This window comes from Chelonoidis abingdonii, chromosome 7, assembly GCF_003597395.2.
Source record: "Chelonoidis abingdonii isolate Lonesome George chromosome 7, CheloAbing_2.0, whole genome shotgun sequence".
Lineage (NCBI taxonomy): Eukaryota > Metazoa > Chordata > Testudines > Testudinidae > Chelonoidis > Chelonoidis abingdonii.
In genome coordinates, this window is record NC_133775.1 from 17287801 (window position 1) to 17311918 (window position 24118).

The 24118-nt window shown below is 41.1% G+C and overlaps 1 protein-coding gene across 4 annotated transcripts in view; it reads left to right on the forward strand.

Annotated features, from left to right (window-relative positions):
- Positions 1-24118, forward strand: part of NFIA (nuclear factor I A) — a 303610-nt gene that overhangs the window by 256545 nt on the left and 22947 nt on the right. For 2 of the 4 annotated variants that reach the window (XM_032795522.2, XM_032795525.2), the window contains 3 exons: positions 713-891; positions 3390-3555; positions 12716-12807. In XM_032795522.2, the coding sequence (XP_032651413.1) occupies positions 713-891; positions 3390-3555; positions 12716-12807 (437 nt within the window). The remainder of the gene's footprint in view (positions 1-712; positions 892-3389; positions 3556-12715; positions 12808-24118) is intronic. The other 2 variants (XM_032795524.2, XM_032795527.2) reach the window with 1 other exon arrangement.

Consider the following 24118-nt stretch of genomic DNA (forward strand, 5'->3'; position numbering starts at 1 on the left):
CTTTAATTTACACCCTGACTATTCTGTTAGTAGCTTTTCTTACTCCCCTTCTCTTGTGTGGCTCTTTGGCGTGTACATTCACCAATTTACCTTCCATTAAACATCATTCCTGATTGTGGCTTAGGGTCTGGTTTGAGATTTGATTTCAAAGTTGTACAAGGGAGCGGTGAATGTCATTTGCAAATGAGCTTGCCCCTTTTTATGTGAGCATCACATGAAATTGTCTTACTTAAAAATGTTTGCAAACTGGTGTGAAAAAATGATGAGGTACAAGAGCATCATTAAAACATCGACCATTTATAGTAAAAAATAAAAATAGATCCATATATGCAAACCAGTTATATGAAATGTCAATTAAATCAACTCTGATCTCCCAAATACAGTTTTTATTACTCAATTCATTAGAAAGGCTCTTAAGGTAATGAATAGTTGTCACTTTTTATCAAGGACCACTGGTTCCTTTATAAATGTGCACGAAAAACACAGATAGTTGTTTTAAAATATTTGGCTCCATTTGCCCTCACATTGTCTCTGAAGTGACTGTAGGGTGCAGCGTGGTCTGATTTAGCAATTGTGAACATCAACTGTATAAATAGTGTACATTTTAAAAAAAAGTAAAGTAGAGCTATAAAATAATTCAACTGCATAGATTTGAACTGTTATCTAATGCAAAAATCTGCTCCATATAACTTCTTTGTTTTCTTTCCTTTAGCAAGTCCGCATGCAACACCATCAACTCTTCATTTTCCAACGTCACCCATTATTCAGCAGCCTGGGCCATACTTCTCACACCCAGCAATCCGCTATCATCCTCAGGAGACTCTGAAAGAGTTTGTCCAACTTGTCTGCCCGGATGCTGGTCAGCAGGCTGGACAGGTGGGGTTCCTAAATGTAAGGAAGCTATTTTTATTTCTTCAGAAGTGTTTGTCCTATGTCACATAACTATGGAATTATCTTAACAGAGTGTCACACATGTGAACGTAGCACCTTAAAATACTTGCTACAAGAAAAAAAAATTAACTACAGGAAACAAACGTAGACTGTGGTGTAATTAATGTACTTTGATAGAAAGAGCTGGTGGTTCAATGACCTTCTGGGATCCCTGTACCAATGCTTCAGCTTCAGACATTTGAACCCTAGTTCCACTGGGTTTAACAAAATACAAAGGCCAAATAATTTTTATTAATTATTCCTTTGGCATTGGGGAGAAAAGCAAGAAAAGGGAGGGTGAGAAACAGATGTTTCAGATCAGCTAAGTTCATTTAAAAAAAAAAAATACTGTCATACAGCACTTTAGATCAAGTTGACCAGTACTTGAACCCAAGATGTTAAAAGTACAGTTTATTATAGTTTGTTATTTCTGTATGCGGTTATCTTTTCCCCTTATCTCTATGAAGAATTAAGCAGTGTTCCAATGCTTCAAATAAGCATTTTCATTTTTTAATCAACTAAAGTGAATCATCCTCTTCACTTTATTGAAACAACATTCCAGTCAAATACAGAAATGAAACTTTATTTACATCATATCTACAATAATGCTGTGGTCGTTTCATGAAATAAAATGCATGTAATTGTGTCCCACCAGCAGAATAATGATTGGCAGAATTGTTATTACTTTCTTATATACATAACATTGAAAGTGTTAATAAACCTGCAGAATTAATGTAATTCTTAGCATTACTTTTATTTAATAAGCTACGTTATCTTCAATATTCTTTTCCTACCAAAATACCTGATTCTACATATATTGGCTTTCAATAATGTCTGCAATATGTTAGCGGTTACATTTATGTCTAGACAACAAATCAACAGAGTGCTTTTCTTTTTCCTCGAGTATATGCTTAGTTTAGCCCAAACTATCTGTATTATGAACTGTTAGCACATTCACAGTGAACATACAGCAAAGGTCTACTTGGTAGGAAATTGGCCTACTTCTAAGACAAGAAAGTATTTGAGAAGTGTTACTAAATATATTAGTTTATTAAAGGTGCTATCTGTTGAAAAATATCTCTGAAAAATTACTTTTGAGTAAGGCCTCAACCAGCCAAACACGAGTAACTGTACTCCTTGAAAGCAAGAGTACTACTCATGCATATGAAGTTACATACGTATACACGCCTAATTCTTATTTACACTAGGGCCCTTTTACATCACTGTCAGTGGAAATTACAGTTGCACCCATGTTCAGGCTCGTTTACATTGCCACAGCCGTTAAAGTGGCTTTAGCGTAAATGAGAATCAGGCCTGTAAATGGCTGTAGGATTGGGCCCTTAGTCCTAAATAATTCCTGTTAGTGGAAACCTAAGCAAAGATTTAAGTACAATTTTTCTTCAGCAGTATTCAGAATATGTATCTGTATTTAAAACTGAGCTTTTATCGATGAAAAATTGGACATTCGGTGCCGGAAGAACTGCAGTTAGGGTCAATTTGTGGAGTGCTGTCAAAACTGATCTTGTCATTTCTGTCACTAAAAGAGAATACCTGATTCACAGACTGTCCTACTTTTTTCTTTATAATGGTACTGTCATCAATTGGTATGGTTCTCAATAGTCTAGTTGTACATTAAGATTGAAATTTTCTATACCTTGTCCTTGTTTTTGTGATGCTGAAAGCTTATTTACTAATGGACAGGAGTTTTCCTAGTAATCGCTTGAAATAGCATAGCTGAGTATGCAGAACCATCCTGCCTCTGATTATGTACATCCCAAACAAAATACTTGTACTTTTTTAATATTGAAAATAAAGCAGATGTAAGCTCAATTGTTTCTAAGCAGATACCTAATGGCAGCTGAAATGGGAGCTGTGCTATTGGTAATTTTATGGGAATATAGGAGTGCAAGTTGCTTAAAATACATTAACTTATTTTTTCCATGAAATAAAATAGCTGCTTGACTTTTAAACCACCCCAAAAGTTAATCTCTTTTCCTACTAATGAGTTTCTTAAGAAATTTAAACTTACGTCCCAGGCACAGATATTCTAAGGGAACAGTAGAGGCATGAATGTAGAAAGTGTAATGGGAGACAAAATTCTGCCTAAACTTGTACCGTAGGTAACTTAGTGGTTACACAGTGCAAGAGTGTAATTTGGTCCGGGATAATTCTGACCAGTTGCTAACTTTGGAGAAACAGTTTGGCCCACTAAATAGGGTGAATTTCTTGGTTAAAAATGAAAGATGGGTTTAAAGGTCTTTTGCAGTTATTGCAAGATTTTGAGATGAGTTGTGGTACAAAGCCCAGTGAAGTAAATGAAGAACAGAAGATGGCAATTTTTCATTCCAACCTGTTTACTTAGCATTGAGAAATTAAGCATTTGCCACACTGAATTTTAAAGTAGACTCTCCTGTTGCTGGAGGCTGCTAATAGCTAATTTTGTCTTTTGTTTTTGGCAGCCCAATGGCAGCAGCCAAGGCAAGGTGCACAATCCATTCCTTCCTACCCCAATGTTGCCACCACCGCCGCCACCGCCAATGGCTAGGCCTGTGCCTCTGCCCGTGCCAGACACAAAACCTCCAACCACATCAACAGAAGGAGGTGCCGCCTCTCCTACTTCACCAAGTAAGTACAGCTGCAACAAGGGAGAGAGAGTTCAATAAGGTTCACACTGTTCCAGCTACCATGTATCTTCTGTTCATCAACCAGGAGGACTGGACTGTGCTCCCCAAGTTAATTTCACAGTTGTCAATTGCATAAGATTGACAAAAAAACTACTGCTGGCATTGCACATAGTTACACACCGGAAAACTCATAGCCAGCAGCTAATGTATGGGTGGGGAGCTGGGATTTTCAAGATGCTCTGTAGTTTTATGAAGAAGCTATGCTGCTGCCCTTCCGCTTGTGTCCCACGACCAACCCTAGAGGGCAAACCCACACAAAGAGTCTTGCTTCTTGTCCAGACCAGGCCAGACCATCAGACTCCCTGGAGCTCACTCCTTTTAGAGTTTCTTTGAGAATAAGTCTTTCTAGATGAACCCAAACTCATTACCCTTATGACCAAGCTCCCTGGCAGGCCCTGCATTTGGAGCAGTTAGCTTGTGGTATTTCTTCTACTGAGGGGGAGAGCATTAATGCTCTCTTCCCTACCCACACAGCCCTCATGTATTTTGTGTAGCCACAAGTCAATTATACAAATTCCTGTATGTCCATTGGAGCCACCATTTTGGATTCACTCTGCTAGGAAGCAAATGTGCGTCAGCTGGGTTTGAAGCTTTAAACACTTTGGGCGTGCAGGGAGTTAATTGCAAATGGTTTAATGAAATGATGCTCAAATTGTCATTTAAAAACAAAGGAGAAGTTTTCAGTACTTTAATGGCAGGGGGACTTGTTCCCCAATTAAATGAATCCAAGATGAAGTCCAAGAATAAGCCATTATTGGAGTGATAAACATTTTTATTTCAAATGCCTCCTTGAGAGTTTACAATTTCAGAGATGGCCACCGAGGAAGCACATTAGATAGATTAGATGGAGAGTGCCCAAAAATCAATGTACTCTAAAGAGCAAATCCCTGTGTATGCTTTCAAATCTATATTATTTAAATGCTGCATGTGGCCACTGCTTGATGTCCAAGGAGGCATGTATTATTCAACAAATATAAAGCCCAAGTTCTTAAAGCTTCAGGCACAACTCAGGTGATTCACACCTCAGAGACCAGAGGCCAGTATTGTGGTTGTGAAATGGTGGGTTCCATGGGGCATTGCATGGTGGGCTCCATGGTGGGTTCCATGGGGCATTGCAGGGTTCTGACATTTGTTGTGTTTTCATGGCATTCTTTAACTGGACAGGATTGTTTGCGTTTCAGGCTGAGGATACTTTGGCTTGCTTGGGAATTATAATTGTGACAGAAAGGATGGGAAGGTGGGATTTAAGACACGGATTTAAGTGAAGACAGACCCGTAACTTAGAAGTGTTGAGAGATCATGGGTGCTAGTACTGCTCAGAAAATTTCTGTCAGACTGAACCCCTCCCCCCATTTTCTGGCCATTTCTGACCAACACTTTTTATATCATGAACCTGTTTGTCTTAGCACTTTTGATGTCAGGTATCAGTTAACTTAATGCTTCCTAGCTCTTTAATAAGATTCAGTAGTGGGCCACAGAAAGGTTAACATTTACTCACTGGTGAGTGGTATTTGAAATAACTCAGTATTTCCCTGTCTTTAGAGTTGGAAAATATGAAGTCAGGATACTATACATACCATCATATATAATTATAACTCATAAGTTATGGGCAGTTTGTGGTATTTAAAAGAAAAAAATATCCAAACCCATTTGGACAGTTACCTTAATGTTTATTTTATGTGATCCTTGGATTCTATAAACAATAAACATGTATTTGGCCAGATTCTTAGCTCATGTAAATTGACTTACCTACACTGAACTCAATGGAGCTACAGTGATTTACACTACCAGGTAGTCTGGCCCATTGTGGCAAGGAATGTTCAACCAGGAGCTGTCAAGATAATCCAGGTTTTCTCAAGAGCAGCTAGTTAATGGTATTTAAACAAAAGATTAGGAAAAATAATTACTGTTGGTAATTAGTCAATCTGATATCTAAACATCCACTTCTGTACATTTTCAAGCATGCACCTTCCATTTGATAAGAGTCATGAATGTTAAATAGAACAGTGAATTGAGTTTTAAAGATGTGTATAATACATTTCCATAAAATGTGGACTACAGGAATGATTTCCAAAGAAAAATATACCACATACATATCTGAGCTTGTTGAAGCATGTATAGTAAAATAAACTGCCAGGACTTTTCCGTGAGGGAACACCATTTTTAACAGTCTCAGGAGAGTTCAAATGGCACTGTTCTAATCTGTAGCAACCCTCAGATTTTCATTGCTTTCCACAGAATAGTAGCCCAGAATACACACATACACTGGGCCACTCTCCATATGTTTGTCTTGCTGGACAATGTTGTCACATAATGTTCTGCAAATTTAGAACTGTCCTTCAAAATGGAGGACAGGTAGCATCTCTCTCCAGATTATAGCTACCGAGTTTTGCTTACATACATCAGAAAATGTCCATCACTGCAACTCAGAGTCAATAATTTTCTGGATCCTACTCTGTTCCTTGCTCCCATTATACAGAGGACTTTGTTGTTTATTGGGGTCCTTAGCTAAGTGTAAAAACGGTCAAAGTGCACTGGTATCTGTGTCCTTAAGCAGTATCTTGAGCTCAGAATACGTAATGTACCACAGAAAGAAACCCTGGCTGAGAAGTGTTTTGCTATTGTGGGGGAGGGATTGCTTGTTTATTAGAGTACGAATAGTCAGTACAGAGTCACCAGATGTACATTAAAAGATGTGTTCCATGGTTACGCAGTTCCAAGGCACCAGTGCAGGAAGCATCCCTTTATTACGGCTGTCTCCCCTCCATGGTATTATAACGAGGGAAGTCATTTACTGAACAGAAGAGGAAGTGCTTATACAAGAGTGATATTAGCATTTGGCCAGACTCTCCTTTGCTGTATGGAGGGGAATAAAGGCCCCAAGGAAATAGGTGAAGGGGATTGGAATTTGTTTCATGCTGTTTCCCTCCTTTGATCTGGTAGAAAGCCCTCTGCAGGAGCATGCATTTTGAGGCTCTACTATACTTTGGAATATGGCCCTCCTGGGGAGTGGGGTGGGAGGGGGAGGTGAAGAGACCAGGAGCAGCTGCTCAATATGTCATGCTCTCCTGGAAAGTAGAACTTAAGACCACAACACAATGTCATGGTGGTTAACGATTCTCAGAGCAGCAGTAAAACTCTCCAGCAGTGGGATTAACTTTTTGTGGAAAGCATGTCCATATCACACTGCTTAAGGAAGGAAAACCCTACGGAGGTACACTGAGGTATTTGCCTCTTGTGCTCTGGTCTGAGATGCAAAGACTTGGGCTCAGAATTTCCAGTTGTAGGTCCTACCACATTTGCAAGAGTAGTATCTCCGTTGGTGAGGAGATTCAGGGGAGAGGGGAGCTCATAGGATTTCTGGAGGTAAGTTTTTCCTCCAAGCACAGGTTTTTCTGCAGAATAACTTATCCTTAACTTTGCACACAGACCCTTGGTTAGCATTCAATCTTTCCCCCTTCTGGGGATTTGGTTTTATTGGTAACTCAAAACCAACACAACACAAACATCACCCTATGCTGCTTTCCAAAGCCTGACTGTTCCTGGAATTGACCTGCTGTGGCCCAAAGAAACACCACCTCCTTATGTGCTGATTGGAGCTTAATAGGGCAGTAGAGCCAACTAACTGAGCAATAACTCCCCAGGGTATTAGCATCTGAACCCAGGGTGACTCAGCAGAAACCTTCATTCCCATACAGGGTCTAAGATTTTTTCCATCTTGTTACCCAATTATTTTTAAAAAACACAGCTGTTCTAGTGGAAGTTATTTCCTAATGCTCCATAACTGAGCCCAGGGAGAAAAACCTTTTCTGTTCTACTTGTAGGGCAAGAGAATTATCACTTTTGTGACTTCGTACAAAGAAGCTTTCCTGTTAAATGGTGATTGTAGCAGGAGGAGAAGAGTAATCTTGTAGCTAAAGCGCAGGACTGACAATCAGGAAGGTTGAGTTCTAGTTCTTAGTCTGCCCCACATTTGCTGTGTGCTGCTTGAGCAAGCCCATTCAGCTCTCCGTGCTGTACCTTCCCAGAAAGGAGGATGATCATGATGACCACTTACCAACATTGCTGACTGTGTAAGTGTTGCAGTGTGCATTAAGATGCTCCGATGGAGTGTTTTACTGCAATGCAAAGTACTGTATGTGTGCATGTTCTTATACATAGCGTCATGTCTGTCTCCCCAGAGGGGTGCAATAGTCTTAAACTTTAGCAGTGGCTATCTTATAAAATGGTGTAGGTATTCATATCAGGCACGTGTGCCCATTTTTCTTCCTGGCCTGTAAAGGAGAAATTTCACAATGTATTAGACTAGCACTGACTGGAATTCTGCTTTGCCAGCAGACAGTCATCCTTGTTAATTCACAATCAAAAGACAGACTGCACACTTCTTGCATGTAACAACACTCCTGTTAGCAAAGTATAGGTAAAAGGTTTCTGCCGTAGGAAAGTGCTGCTTTATAATAAATCCCACTCATAACATTGGTTGTTTTCTCTTGTCTTTCATGCTGTTTCTTCCCATTTTGGCTAAATATCAGAGGCTTCTGTGAGCAAATATTCTTTCCCTGCCAGCGCTTTCGCTCTTGCTTGTTCCTAAAGTGAAGCATCATAGCAAATTTGTGGCATCATGCTCATTTCCATGGCTACAGACTATGGTGTCAGAAATTCCCCACAGCAGATTCCAGATGAAGAAAGGCCGGGCAAGGCAGGAAAATGTTCTTGTTCAAACAAGAAGGGCCGGAGTTTCAGCTGGTGTAAACTGGCATAGATCCGTTCACTTCCAGAGGAAGTTTGTAGATATACATTAGCTCAGGATGTGGCCCAAAGTGCCGAGAAGGGAGGAGAGGATGATCTTATGGTTAAAGCACAGGACCATCAGAAGACTAAGATTCTATTCTTGTTACTTTTCTGTCCCTCAGGTTGCTCCCCTGTAAAATGAAATATGAAAATCCCACTATACAGGAAGCTATTTAAAACACATAATTTGATATAGCTTAAACTAACCGGTGGGATTTCCTAGTTCCTGTCCTAAAAAGAGGAGAGTAAAAGTGCCAAATTATAGAACCTCCGGGAGTATCTCAACTCAACCTCCTGCATCAAGCAGGAAGAACTCTACATTGTACTTGGATGGGCAATTTCTAAGGAAAAGCCAGAATATTGAAGAAGCGGTTCAGGGATGCAGTAGCTGGCACTTTTGTACCCGATATCCTTCCCTTTACCAAACTAGTATTAGAGGGGTAGCCGTGTTAGTCTGGATCTGTAAAAACAGCAAAGAGTCCTGTGGCACCTTATAGACTAACAGACGTTTTGGAGCATGAGTGAAGTGCGTATTCACCCACAGGACTCTTTGCTGCTTTTACCAAACTAGTGTAACAGCATGGTAATAGAGATTGCTGCTGTTGAATATGCAGCTTTTTATATGAGACACAAAATGGAGGTTGACCATTTGTGGTCCTCAAAAGTCCTATGGTACTTCACACCAGGGTATGGACGTTAGCTCCAGTGTCCTGGTGAAAATCTATCTTAAGGAATTACTTTCTCACTGCATAGATGCTCCCTGTAATTTCAGTATTCTTCAGCTGTAAACTTTTTTTTTTTTTTTTTTTTACTCTTAAGGAGACACCAACTTGAAATCTAAGCGTTTTCAGGAAGTGAGTTAAAAGTAGTTGCAGGTGCTACACCAGAAGAAGAAACATTCCACCCCAGAGGTGGTCAGCTGAAGCGACTCCTGCATACAGCATATAGTTTATGAAGTGCCTTAGAATCCCTTGGCATGAAAGGTCTTTGAACTGACAAAAAATAATTAAGATAGGGAATTATATGGAAAGCACGATAAGGCTAACACTACTAGCATATATACTATACTATGAAATGTAGTAAGCATATATGTGAGGTTGTCAGTACCTAAACAACACGTAGTAACTTTTAGAACACTTGTGTAAGTCAAGTAATGTGAGAATTTGGAGCTTGATTGGCCATTGTATAAAGTGCACAATATTTCCAAATGCTTCATAGCTACCCATTGGTCTAAATTTTTAGCAAGTGCATTTGTAGTATTACAGACGTTAACTTTATAGCCATCACAAAATCTTGCATCCCTTTGCCTTAAGTAATTATTTGGAATCGAAATAATGCTACATAGTACTAAGGCCTGCCGTGCAATCCCGAAGCCAGAATCCACCCTAGGCATCACTGTAGTTTACTGAAGTGCAGAATTTTCTTTGCTTATGCTATATGCCCATCTCACTCTTAAATCTACACCTTGTGTTCATCAATGCCTGAAACCATGAGAATTACAATGCAGACTCAAGTCTTTCTGCAGTGGAGCTCTGCCACAGTAAAACAATGTAGTGATATGCAATGGCTGAAAAATGGAAGGTAAATCTGAGTTTCTTCCCTTCACCCATGGACTTTGTTTCCCTGGAGGCACCTGCTCCAAAGAATTATTTGATCCATTTGCTCTTTGTCCATCCATGCTGGAAAAAAGACAGGAGGCCATGGATGTAGTTTAATTAGGCTGCAACTTTATTCACTTAAAATGTCTGAGAGCACCTTGCAACAAATTGTACAGTGCAGGAAGGGGGGGGGGGAGTGTCAGTTCTTCACTGTTCCAGATGTAGGAGCCCTAAACCCTGCTTCCTCAGCTCCCTTAAAGGGGGCTTCGAAAAGGAGGGGGTTGTCTCCCTGCTGTATAAGATGTAGGAGTCCCAAAACCCGCCTACTGAGCTCCCTTAAGGGATGCTTTCCTTCAAATCCTTTTCCAGTCCATTGCATCCAAAAACTATATCCTGTCCATACCAAGTACCTTCACTGGGCATGTGCAAGGAGTGTTACTTAATTTGCAGCATTATAACCTAATCCTTCCCACACTCCACCCCACCAGGTCCTAGACCAGCTGTAGAGAAAGCAAAAAAAATAAAATAAAAATCCACCCTGCCTAGGTGGTGTGTGAAAATTCCTTCCCAGCCCCACAGGAAAAAGACAATTACCATAATATCCACTGCGGGTCAAAGGGAAACCCAGTCCTTTTGCCAAGATGGGTGCTGCCAGCCCAATCCTGATAAAGAGGGCCTTTCCAGGCCTGCATGGGGTATAAATAAGCCATTGTATAAAATTGTAGTTTGTACTGCCTTTACTAGTGCTTTTTATGTAGCCCATTGTAAAACTAAGCAAACATGTAGATGTGTTGATGTACCCCCTGGAAGACCTCTGCATATCCCCAGAGGTACATGTACCTGGTTGAGAACTACTGGGTTAGATGCCCCTTGCAATTAAATTACAAGGAGAGAGGCAGTGCAAGTTAAACAAAGATAATTTATAGATGTCTAAAAAAAAATTGCCTCATTCAGAAGAGCCTCAATAGCTGACACTATTGACAGGCACATGAATTATTAGCTTTTTTTTTTATTTACCAAGTGAACACACATGAAAAAGTAAGGAGTATGCATCACAAATTCTATTTTGTTCATTTATTCCTGCATTTGTAGTTTAGTTGTAACTACTCAGAAATACTTGGTAACATGCCAGGAGTGACTACCTTGTAAAAATAATCTTAAAAATATGGAAACTCACTACAGTGCACTAAGTTCCTCTTAAATCTTTGCTGCAAATTATGGAAAGGCAACCATGTTTTGTGGGAATATTAGCAAAGCTTTTACAGTGGTTTTGGGATGAGGAGAAACTCAACATAGCAACCATTCTGAAAAGTGCTGAGCACCTTAAAATTCCATTGGAGTGGGAACTGAAAGTGTTCAGTTTCACACAGGAAGGGGACCTAATCCATATTTAAGACCTCCCCAAGCATGCATTAGTAATAGCATCACTTTGATAACATATCCTCAAAGATCATTCTGTTCACATCTGATCCTTTTAGACTGACATGACTTTACAGTATATGGCATTCTACTTGTAGTCTCCAAACCAAATGTCTGCCTTTCACCAAACACTTTGCTTTTATAAAAAAGGCAGTAGCATTTCACCTTTACTGACAACTCAGTATCTTTATATTTAATTATCCTTATTTTTCCTCAACATGAGGTGTAACCTTAATACTTAGCTTAATACTTAGTTTCACTGGAATTTGGCAAGGGATTTCCTTTTTTTTTTTTTTTTTTTACAGCCATTTTCACCACTTCATCAGGGAGTTAGATTGCCAATTAGATTGTTTCACATGTTATGCATTCCTTGGCCCTTAAACATATATAACTATTAAGGTACATATTTAGATCTGCAAACACAGAAAACTGAGAAAAGAAGACGGTGTGTGCAGTTGTCAAACCAGCAGAATACTTAGCATACTGAAAATTTTTTGAATTTGGAATTGCTCTGAGTTCTGGACTGTTGCAATGGAGATATGTAGAACAATAATAAAATCATATGTAGTTCAAGTTTGGAAGTAATCTGGGTTCTTGGCTTGTATTGCTCTTAATAGCTTTACATTTTATGGGAGCCGTTCCAATTTTTAAAGAGAGTTTCATTCTTGAGACTGATTGCACTTACTACCCCAACCAAACTGCAACCCATTATTTTTTTACCAAGGGAATCTTAGTTTGTCAAACAGATCACATGAGTACTTAAGAGCGTGTAGACTCCAGCAATGAGAAAAATCAGGGCTTTAACTGTGTACTGTGCTATACTGGTATGAAATAAGAGCCTAATCCTGGTAACATACACATGAGTAACTTCACTCAAATCAATAGCTTTATTGAGATCAGTGTGAATTACTCATATGAGTGAAGATACCTGGGAACACATTTGCAGGATCAGGATCTATGGTATATGTTGTTCAGCCTTGTACCGAAAGACCTGCCCCTCTCAAAGACAAAAACGGTTCAGATGAACTGAGCACATCTTCTGGATGCATTACATCATCTTATTTGAGTATGTTGAAAGGAATTACTTTCATTTAGTTCAGTTATGTACTTGCCTATATATTCATCATTAAAGCAAACCTTTCTAGTGTCTACAATCAAACTCTTGCTATCTAAAACGTTTGCACATTTCTGTGTTATACATCTGCTTAGGTGGCTCTGAGACAGTGTGTTTTGGTGTTGTTTGTGTGTGATCTAGTGCTGCTTCCTCAACGCACGTGTCCCTTCCCTTCACAGCCTACTCGACACCCAGCACCTCCCCCGCAAACCGATTCGTCAGTGTTGGACCTCGGGATCCAAGCTTTGTAAATATCCCTCAACAGACACAGGTGGGCAGCTTTCAACTTCTCTGTATGCAGTGCAGCTTGTTATTCTTCTGTGTAATTTTAAATGTCTCCTGACAAAGTGGGCTACATTTCTTCACCACTGTCAATTCACCCACATGGTCTCAGTAACAACGGTGAAATGTCACTCACAATTTGTGTTTGTCTGTTGTGTTTTATTGGCTTATATGGTAATAATTCTTCCATAATTCCTCCAAACTCTCTTGCTTTCCAAGGCATTGGCTTCTAGTGTGCAATTTTCCTCTAGGACCAAATTTTCAAATTCCTTTATTGCATCTGACATATTTGCAAGTGCATCTATTTGCACATGCAAAAGCCCAGATGGGCCAATCAGGTAATCATGGACTTCAGCCCAGTCCTGCACCACTGAAGTCATTTCAATGGGAACAGGATCCAATTCTTAATTTGCCATTTGTATGCAAGGTTTTGAGCGTGCGCGTGATTTTTTTTTTTCTGGAGCGGGGCCCAGGGGATATGGAAACCAATGTGTTCACAACTTCTATGAAGGCCTAGTTAAGGGAGGGCCTTTGAAAATTTGGCTTCAGATGTCAAAATGCAAGTTAAAACAAATAACCAACAATTTAAAGCTCTAGCATCTTGTTTGCAGCCAACACCATATTTCACTGCAGTGATGTTGAGGTGACTATTCAGAGATTTGCTACAGTTGAGTCAGAAGCTTAAGCAAATATTTTTATTTCTTCAGGAGAAGGACAGGGTTTAAATGTGCTTTTTCCAAGCTGTATCAAATTCTTAGTATTGATTAAGAAAATAGTTGTTGTTAGTTTTTTTAGTGGTTAATTTTAGCCAGATGTTGAAAAAAATTAAAACTATGCTCAGTAGCTCTGCTTAGTATGGTTTTAGGTTGGACATTAGGAAAAAGTTCCTAACTGTCAGGGTGGTTAAACACTGGAATAAATTGCCTAGGGAGGTTGTGGAATCTCCATCTCTGTAGATATTTAAGAGCAGAAGCAGCAAAGAATCCTGTGGCACCTTATAGACTAACAGACATTTTGGAACATAGCTTTCGTGGGTGAATACCCACTTCGACATGGATCTGACAAAGTGGGTATTCACCCACGAAAGCTCATGCTCCAAAATGTCTGTTAGTCTATAAGGTGCCACAGGATTCTTTGCTGCTTTTACAGATCCAGACTAACACGGCTACCCCCCTGATATTTAAGAGTTGGTTAGATAAATATCTATCCAGGACTGTCTAGACAGTATTTGGTCCTGCCATGAGGGCAGGGGACTGGACTCGATGACCTCTCGAGGTCCCTTCCAGCCCTAGAATCTATGAATATCACATTATCATGGAACGGTATAAAAATGAGAGGAACTAAAGTTCTAGGAGAACTACGACTTGTAGTTTGAAATGATTGCCTGACTACATTACAATGATTTTAAAGGTTAAGATTAAGAAGTATTTTTAATATGTTTGTGATGATTTAATATGGCAGTGATTATTTAAAAATAATAATTTAGCTGGGGTGAAGTTTTACTTTTTATCCCCTTCTGTACAGTTAGATGTGAATAATAAGGATATAGCTGCATAGGCGTCACATGCTACAATTTCAGAACATGCATGAAGACAGAATCCACATTGTGATGTGATCAATGCCTACCCTATCAGTGTAATATGACTGTGTAACTTATTACTGAAAATTGTCCGTTTACAGGGCTGTGACCAGATGCCTATGAGCAAAATGTTTTCTTGCTATCTGTTCCTTTTGTACCATTTGTTAGGGGCTTTAGTTTATAGCTGTGTCGACAGCACAGGTTAAACTACATTGAATCTCAAGCCCTTCCTGCATTAAACAGGGTCACAGAAAGTACACTAGCGGCGGGGGTGGGGGGGGGTTAACTCTTCAAGTTCTGATTTCTTTAGTTCATTAGTAAAGGGAACCCTGTGTCCCAGTTTTCAGCTGTTGGGCCTCCCTTTTAGTGCCTCCTGTTTAATCGATATAGAAGGCAAGTTTTCATGCACCTTTACATTTAAGTCATAGAATTTCCCTTGTGGTTTTGGAAAGGATCGTAATAAACAGAAATACATTGAAATAAGGAAATAGAACATTTTAAGGTGAGCTTCTAAAGTCTTCAAGCATTTGGCTTTTTTCTTCAGAGTCCAAGAAACTTGAAACTCTTTGGAGAATGCTGCAATAGCTTTTCTAAAAGACTAACAACACTGATTGGCAGATTGTTACATAGTGGAATATAACAAAATCTGAATCTGTAAGATATCAAACTTCTTTGCATTTTTAAACTATGTTTTTTGTATTTGACGACTGTGAATTTTAAACCCTGCAAGTTACGATTTAGGCCATTGGAAAGTGTTCTGGCCCTATTGTATGTGCTTTTATATAATATTGGATAGCAAATGACAATACCCCTGCATAACTCCAAATTAAGGCAAAACATGCTGCTATAGATAAGGGAACTGCCAGTCCCTCTTACTACAGCTACATCCTTTGTGCTACTGTACTTCAGGGTACATCAGCATAACCATTATGACCCACTGTGATACTGGATTTATAGTTTGCCATAAAAACCCACTGTGAATTGAAATTATTAATATAACAGTTCTGAAGGAAACCGTGTTTTAAATCAGAGACGTGGGAGTGAAAATACCAAGAGAAGTTAATGGTTAGGGACTTAGTCAACACTCTTCTTGTCAAAACAAATCCACTGTTACAATGAAATTTTTGCAGGACATTAGAACCGTCACTTAGGATATTTTCAAAAATATAAAAATAAAAACAAATGAAACACCAATATATTGAAAGTGGCTGGGGTTGCTATTTCCCATCAGGAATTTTACGGTGCATTTATTTAGTAATCAGGTTAAGAATTGTACGGCCTGATGTTGAGAGATGCCAACACTTACAACTCCAAGAGTTCAGTGGGAGAGGTGAACACTCAGTACTTCTTAGCGTCAAGCTACTAACTTTGTTACTTTTGCTTCAGCAGAACTCTAGAAACTCCATTTTCTCCTAACTTAACTCTAATGGTTCATCTCCATTCCTAGAGCTGGGCCCAAGCCAAAAGCCTGGATTTGAACACTCCTGACCTTCGTGGAAGTTCCGATCCAGATAGAAACTTTGAGAAATGACAGAATTTTAGAGACAGCTTTTCAAAAGCACCATATTTTCTGCCCATTTTGCAGCTGTTAAACTGTGTCATAGACTGCGGACCCGTAGTCATCAATCTCAGAGTTGCTACAGAATTGAACATGTCCACAGTGATGTGCAAGTGCTATTTAGTAGAACATTTCACATACCTGGATGTGCAAGGGGCTCACACAGCAGTGAAATAAAATAGTGAACAAACTAACAACAACAACAACATTGTTGGCCTGGCGCAGGAATTATTTTTCCTGTTCTTAAACAATAGAAGGTAGGAACATGCCTTTTTTAGTGGCCATTACGAAAATCAGCAATGGATATTTCTGTTAACACTGTTCTAATTAATTCCAAAAGTCCTTAAATGTGAGTCATTAAGGAAGACATTTGAAATAGAAAAATGGATATTTCATTATCATAGGTTGTCGTAGAAATACCTCCTGCACCAGGACAGATCTGGGGTAGAAGAACCAGACAAATAACTGTTTAGTAAGTGTTCATGTAGAAGCCCAGAGAAGACTAAAGTTTCAAAAGGAGAGGTTTTTATACTGGTTCAAATAGTTGTGCAAATCTAGGTACACTCCCTCCACTCTCCCCATCTATTACTGTTCTGCACCAGCAGCTCACCACAGTATGGTCCCATTTTTAGGGCTATTTAAAACTGAATTACTATTTGGGCTATTAGAAGGATCACTTCAGTTGGCCTGGGCCTTATTTGATGACAAAAAGGCACAGGTGTTGTAACCTTCGCTTGATAAATCATTTACTTTAGCTGCCTGACTTGTAAGCAATACAAGGTCTTCAGCTTAGCTGCCTTTGCCATATGCAAATCAGAAATACAGTATGCCTGGGATACACGGTCTACTATTTAAAAAGCAAGCTGGTCCGGATACCACATGACTAAGTAACAGATACATTTCTTGTGTTGGCCTAGTCTTGTAAAAAGAAAAGTGGCAGAGGAAATGGAAAGTACCATCATATTAATCAGGGGCTAACCTTCTGGAAGATACTACAATCCTATAAAACAAATAACATCTCTCTCTTGCTGCAGAAAATAATGAAGCAATGAGCATGTGGTCAGCATAATCAGTCTAACTTAGCAGCTGTTTTTTTTTTAGGACCAATATATAGACTCAGGCAGATTATTTTTTAACCAGTGTTTGTCAATCTGTAAGGCTGGATACAAAAAATACAAGGTTTTTTTTTCCATTCTGATGGGTTGGGAGCCATATAAATTCAGTTTCCTACAGCTGCTTGCCCACCACACTTTGATTTCCAGGCAAAGTTTTTTCAGACACCTCACCACACACACAGACACACCACAGGTCATTAGAAGTTGCTTTTCTGTTGGCAGAATCAATTCCTGATCCACACCACCTCTAGTCCATTTAACCCTAGCTAAGTGTTGCAGTGCATGAACCTTGCAGCTTAAACACTGGTAAAGATCCCTGATACAGCAAACACAGTAGTGTTCGTCACACAACAGACAACTGGCCATAATTGGTCAAGGAGCTTTTGAGAAGACAGAATTTCAAATGCCCTGCTTCTTTGCTGGTTTAATGGAAAGAGAATGCCACCAAATTTCCTCTTAAGAAAATACTTCAGAGAAAGACGCCAGTTAAATTTAAAATCACTGCCTGATAGCCTCATGCTCCATTTTACATTTGATTCATCTTAGTTAGTTTCCAGATCTTTGTTAACACAGGAGCAGATACTGACTCAAGAGGACACCACTTTGAGGATAGAAACAAGGTAAATCTGCTCCTGTTTCTCTGACTGCAACATCTAATTCCCAAAGCAGAATCACACTACAAACATTAACCAAGTTTCTGCTCTCACTTCTGCTGATCTGAGTCTAGAGTAACTCCATTAGCTACAGTGAAGTTGCTCTGGATTTAAGAGCAAAATCTTGTCTATTGAATATTCATAATAGTCATGGTAGCAGAAAACACATTTTTACCCACTGCTGCAATGCAGAGGGCATGTGGAAATAAAAGCTATTTAAATAAGAAAGCTGCACCCTTTCCTCAGCAATAAGATAGAAAAAACATAAAAGAGTACTTACTAAAAAGAGAGATAAAACACTCACAAATGGCAACTTTAGGGCTGGAGCTGCTTGGTATTGTCAGATTTAAAGGGCTAGAAAGGCATGCTGGGAAGAAAATTCTATAAGAGGGCTACCCTTCCCTAAAGATAATTAAGGGAGGAGTTCCCCCTAGAAAGGGGTTGTATGTGTGTACTATATTACTAGGACATACAGCTTCTTTAGGTCTTCTGTTATCCTCAGTTTCTTCTATGCTAGTTGGGAATACCTTTGTATTCTTTGTTTTAAGAAAACTTTATTTTATCTTTATAAAACATTGCCTATCTTCTAACTCAAGTGCATATGCAGATCTAACAACATAGTGCATGATAGCTTTCTTCTTGTTAAGAGACAAAGGAAAGACTTTTCCCCTCTCCTCTTCCCCCTTCACCCCCCACAAAAAAAGCCTCGTTGTAATTTTTCACTGGCAGCAGCATCTTCAAGCAAAGGCCTGAGAAAAGAAATGTGCCTTTCACTGTGCTCTGTAGGTTGGGCTCTGTCAGCCAAGTGAGAGAAGCAGATTCTAGAGTAGATGGCTCTCCAGTGATAACATTCAGTCATCTAATTCTAGGGAATGTCACACAGGTGACCCAACTGACTTCAGCTGCCTGGCAGCTCATTGGGAGCAGAAAGGCAGCCTTTCAGGTAACTAGGACCTAACTATATGGAACTTAATAGAACAAAGGCAACACCATGAAATGGATCCAGAGGTATAGAAAGTTAGTGCAGTTCCTAGAGAGCTGTTATTCCTGCAGCTGATGCCACCTGGCTGTTTTGTATCCAATTTCCATTGGCAGGATATGGAAAAAGAAATCATTGCAAAAATGTTTCTCTTAATAAGTAAAACATGTAACTTATGTTGTGAGGAGTAGCCATTTTGCTACTTACGTGATTCCTACTTCAGCCTCACTCTTGTGCCATTACAGAAAGGGAGAGTACAACTACTAGTCTTATCTTTGGCTGATGTTTATGAGGCTTATTAGCAACCCCCTTGGGCTGTAATGAGAGATACAAGCTTTCCCTCATCACACCTTTTCCTCTTCTCTCCCCCATTCCCTGGGGCTGTGCATTACCTCAATGTGCGCAGCTTCTGCTGGCCCTCACAGCAGGGAACTTAAGGTGACTCCCCAGCTCAGGATTCCATCATATTACTGCAAAGTGCTACCAGCTGCACCAGGGTTTTGCTTAACAGAGCAGTTTGTGTTCATAAAAAGTGTAGCAGCAGCTTGTGAATTTTACATTACAAGAGGTACTCAGAAAAGGCAATAGGAAAAATGTCAGTTTTTCGTTTCCTAGGTCCTGAGCTGAACCATCACGAATTCAAGCCTGCCCTGTTTGGACAGCATTGTAGCATTCACAGATTTGTTTGCCTGTTGCTCATATGTATCTGGTGACTCTACTTATATCCAAGTTAGTCCTGTCCTTCAGCCTGAAAGTAGGTCTTGTGTTGGCGCACAGAGAGAGATGAGAGAAGCCTAATTTTATGAAACTGTCTACACCAGTCAGCCCACTGAGAGCTGTGTATCAGGGCCGCCCAGAGGATTCAGGGGGCCTGGGGCAAAGCAATTTTGGGGGCCCCTTCCATAAAAAAATTACAATACTGTATTCTCGTGGGGGCCCCTGCGGGGCTCGGGCAAATTGCCCCACATGCTCCCCGCCAGGGAATTAAATTTTCCAAGCTAGCCACGGCACTTATTTCCCAATACACTAAAATGTCTTCTCTGACCTCTGGCAACTTCACACAATACACGATGAGTTTGCATAAGCCCCCCTCCTCAAAGATGAAAAAAAATCCCATGTAGCTAACTTATGCCCAGAAAGCATCACACAATATTACTTACTATACCTACTGTGCAGTTGCTGTCGTCTATTCAGAAACATTCTTATCACAAGCAGGGCAGCGGTCCTGATTTCGAACTACCAGATCCCTCCACTCCCACAAGTACCCCCTAAATCCTTGGTCAAGTATCCTTTCCACACTCGCCATCGTCATTAACCAGAAATAAAGAATGAATAATCCTCTAATAGCCCCTTGAACAGATAGCTAATTATAACAATTACAGTTGGAGAGCCTGAGACAGAAAAGAAGGGATTTCCAAGATTAACCAATAGCCTAGGCAAACGGGAACATAACCTGCAGCTCCCGACTGCTCTAACACCCACCCATGTCAAGAGCAACCCTGATCATGAATCAAAATTCTCCATCTCGCAAGCACCCCTGGTGTGCTTTTTCTTCCCACCTTGTCAGGGACTCATAATCCTTTGCTGCAAGCCATCATCGCTCTGAAACATTAAACCCTTTCTAGTGATAGCACCGATCAATAGAACGGCAGTATAAATAGGCAAGGAAAGCTCACCTCCCGCGCAGCCGCTGCCAAGGAGGACAGTTAGTGTTTTACTGAGCCCGCAGACTATGCTGCAGTTTAAGCCGAAGTTAAAACCAGCCTATGAGAGGAGAAACCCACCAGGTACAAGTGGAAAACAAGTGATGCTCTCTCCACTGCCATACATGCGCCGTCTCCCTACCACGACCACACAGAGCCTAGCGAAACCATTCGTCTAGACCACATAGCCTCGCGCTAATATACCATTAAATGACTTAACTTCCATGGCATGTGTGAGTCGCTGTTTGCGCAGAGAACTGACTACCTGGTGGATCCGCTCAAACAACTGGTGACCCGGTTACCTTTGGTCATAGTCTGTACCTATAGCATCTATTGACAGCTCCGCACACACTGAGAATTTGAGCTCGCTTATCCAGAGAGTCGTGGGATGAGCACCATGATGTGTGCAAAAACTGAACACTTCCCAGCATGCTCAAAAATAGCCAACTAGGTCATGGTCAGAATGAACATCCAGGGTCTACAATTAAATCTACAGGCATTCAAAACTGAGGGTCGAGATTGAGGGAGATACGGAGAATTGATACTGGGGTTGTACCTGGTCAGCCATCAACACCCTTCAAACCCACTTTGCCTCCAGCAATTATAATAGTGTTAAATATAGTAAAAGTCGTTTTCATATATGAGGGAGGCGGGAATCACCTCAGAGGTTTGCTATAGTGAAAGGGGTCACCAGAACCAAAAAGTTTGAGAAACCACTGAACTAATTCCCCGCCTAAGCTTCATGAGGATGCAGGGAGGGGGAGGGGTGTCTCCTTGTAGGGTCATAGGGAAAGAGGTAGGTGTGTCGATATTGCCTCTATTGATACTCCATGTGATGTCCCTCCTCCAGTGGCTAATTTTAAATGAAAGCTACTCTCCCTGACATGAATCTCCCCTATGGCACTGAAATTGAATATAGACTATAATTTGGCATTTGAGAAGTAAAACGGATGGTAGCCCTAATGGAAAAGCTTACAGCTTGGCTCTTCTGCAAGCCTCAAACTGCTGGATGAGCTTTAGAGTAGGGAAGGCTGTGCCTTCCAAACAGCCTAGCCCTGCCCCCTGTCTGGCCCCCCTACTTCCTGTTCCTCAACTGCCCACCCCCCTTAGAATCCCCGACCCATTCTGTTCCTGGCACCCCGCTCACCCGGAGCCTCAGTGCATCGTATCCAGCAGTGTCCCTGAACAGCGGTGCAGTGTGGCTCCCGCGGAGCTCCTGAGCTCCGCCCTGCTCAAAGCCACGTGGTAAGGGAGAGGGCTGGGTGCTCAGGAGTCCTGCCGGAGCCACAGGGCACTGCTATTCAGGGACGCTGCTGGATCTGCTGAGGCTCCGGGTGAGGGGCGGAGGCGGGGTCGGGCTGCGGCGGGAGCCTCGCCCGTTCTCTTGGGGGCCCCTGCAGAGCCCGGGGCCTGGGGCAAATTGCCCCACTTGCCCCCCCCTCTGGGCGGCCCTGCTGTGTACACCGCAAAGCAACTTCTATAGCTGCTGGGCCACAAAGTGTTGGCTACAAAGTTCCTTGATTATAGAGGCTGCTTCCTGATTCCACAGTGGGGGGTCATCTTCTCCTTTCAGGGGCTGCATTGCTCCACAGAGCCATTTCCCAAATGCTGCCTATTGCGGGAAATGTGAAAGTTGCATTGAGTGAGAATTTGAATGAAAGAGTGGAGCCACCTCTGGCTACACAATAGAATTTTAAAGCTTCCAGGTCTCGCAAGCACATTGTTTGAAAGCTCCTCTCCAGAGCCCGCTTTACTTCCAAACCAATGATCTGGGAGCTCCCCCACACCAGCGACAGGGAGTGAGCCTCACCTACCATTCCTGAAGCTCCGAGTATAGAGACATACCCCATAGATTGCTTTTAAGCAAGTTGGGCCTCAATACCCTGATGTGGACCCAAGCACTGGACTCCAGGTCCACAAGCCCCTAGTGTAATGTTTATGCAGGCCTTCACAGCAGCTGTGCTATCCCCGAACACTTTATACAGGGGGTATACAAAAGTGGCCTCAGAATAGGGGGGGAATTTTGTCACTTTCAGCACCCTCCCTGGTCAGTTCAGCACACAAAACCTATGTAACTGCATAGAAGCATGGATTGGCCTTTCACTCTGCAGGATCAGAAGGGTATCCCTCCAGACAGGGAAGCACTCGTTACCCCCGAAGGATAGAGATTTCTGAAAGACGTGTCAGTGCCATCATGTGGCCCCGTCCTCAAAGTAGGTGTGAACCAAACCAGTCCAGAAATGATTGGGTAACTCCCAAGCAGGGGGATATTTTACTGGGCTTTTCTTCCTTTTCCTCTTCCTCCTCCTTGAATGCCAGGCTGACCCCTTGCAGAGTCCAATACTCTGCACTCCACTTCCAGTGTCCATGAACATTATGGATGATTATTTATGACAGACATAGACAGATTTCCCAAACCAAGCCATTCAACTCAATACTTCCCCCCCCCTCGCCCCTTCTCCCCATTTATAACAAACAGGAAGCTTGTTTGGAAAGCACCCCTTTCTTTTGGCTTTTATGGGTATGACTTATGCTCCACAGCAGGGGAAAAGGAAGGGGAGTAAGTGTGTGGGGTGGTGAGAGCCTGGAAATGTGGACATATGATGAATGAGATGAGGAGATGTAATTTCTTACTGAATAATTCTCTACAAGCTGTGCAGACTTTCTTTTGTTAAACAATTACTCCAAAATGCAACAATTCTGTGCTTTTTCATTGAAGAGCCTTCACAGTAACAATGGCCTGCATTCTCCTTCTCTAAGAACCTCTGCAAACAGCCAGCACAGTTTTCTGTCTTATCTTCAGCAGGAAATGTCCTCTAAAAATATCTCATATTTCTCTCTGTAAAATAGATTTAATAGCCAATCATTTCAAATGGCTTTAAATTGCCTGGAATTGGGAAAAAAAACTTCCCCATATGGAGGGGTCATTACATGATTCTCTTTTATGGGAATTCTTGCATCTTCCTCTGAGCAAGCATAAGATACCAGCCAATGTCAGAGACATAATACTGGATCAGACAGAGCATTAGTCTGATGGGGCATGACAGTTCCTGTGTTCATAGTTGCATGCTATATGAACTAGGCATAGAATGCATGGAGAAGGCCTCCCAGGTTTCTAGAACAACTTTTAAAACTAATAACATTTGGGGGATGGGGGGTTGATTTTTTCATTTGTCTTTTGGGAAGGAGGATGGGTGGGGAGGATTGCCATTAAATCCGTTAGATGATCCAAAAGAATTTAAAGTAATTGGTGCAAAAGGAGTTCCATGCCTCAGAACACACTTTGTGAATGTTTGTTTCATCAGATATACAGCTGACACGGTTAACTTTAATGGGGTGGTGATCCTCATTGAATTGCAGATTCCTGTGACTGACTGAAATACTACAGGGACTTTGGTAATACCGTGCATGCTGCTCACACTCTTTCCACTTGCAAAGTTGCAAATTTTTTCAAACCGACACACACACACACACACACACACACATATATCAAACATACAATCATAAGGTGAGACTCCAGTTATGTCCCTCTTACTGCTTTTATTTGTCTTAGCTGATTTCCTGCCCATTCCCCACCCCCAACCTCCATTGCAGATAACGGTGCATTGGATTAGTCTGCCTGACTGCTGCATCAGGTCCCACATCGATTTATTGACTCTGTCAGAGTGGCTAGTACAGTAATTGTTACAAGAGCAGAATAGAAAGCAAGAACA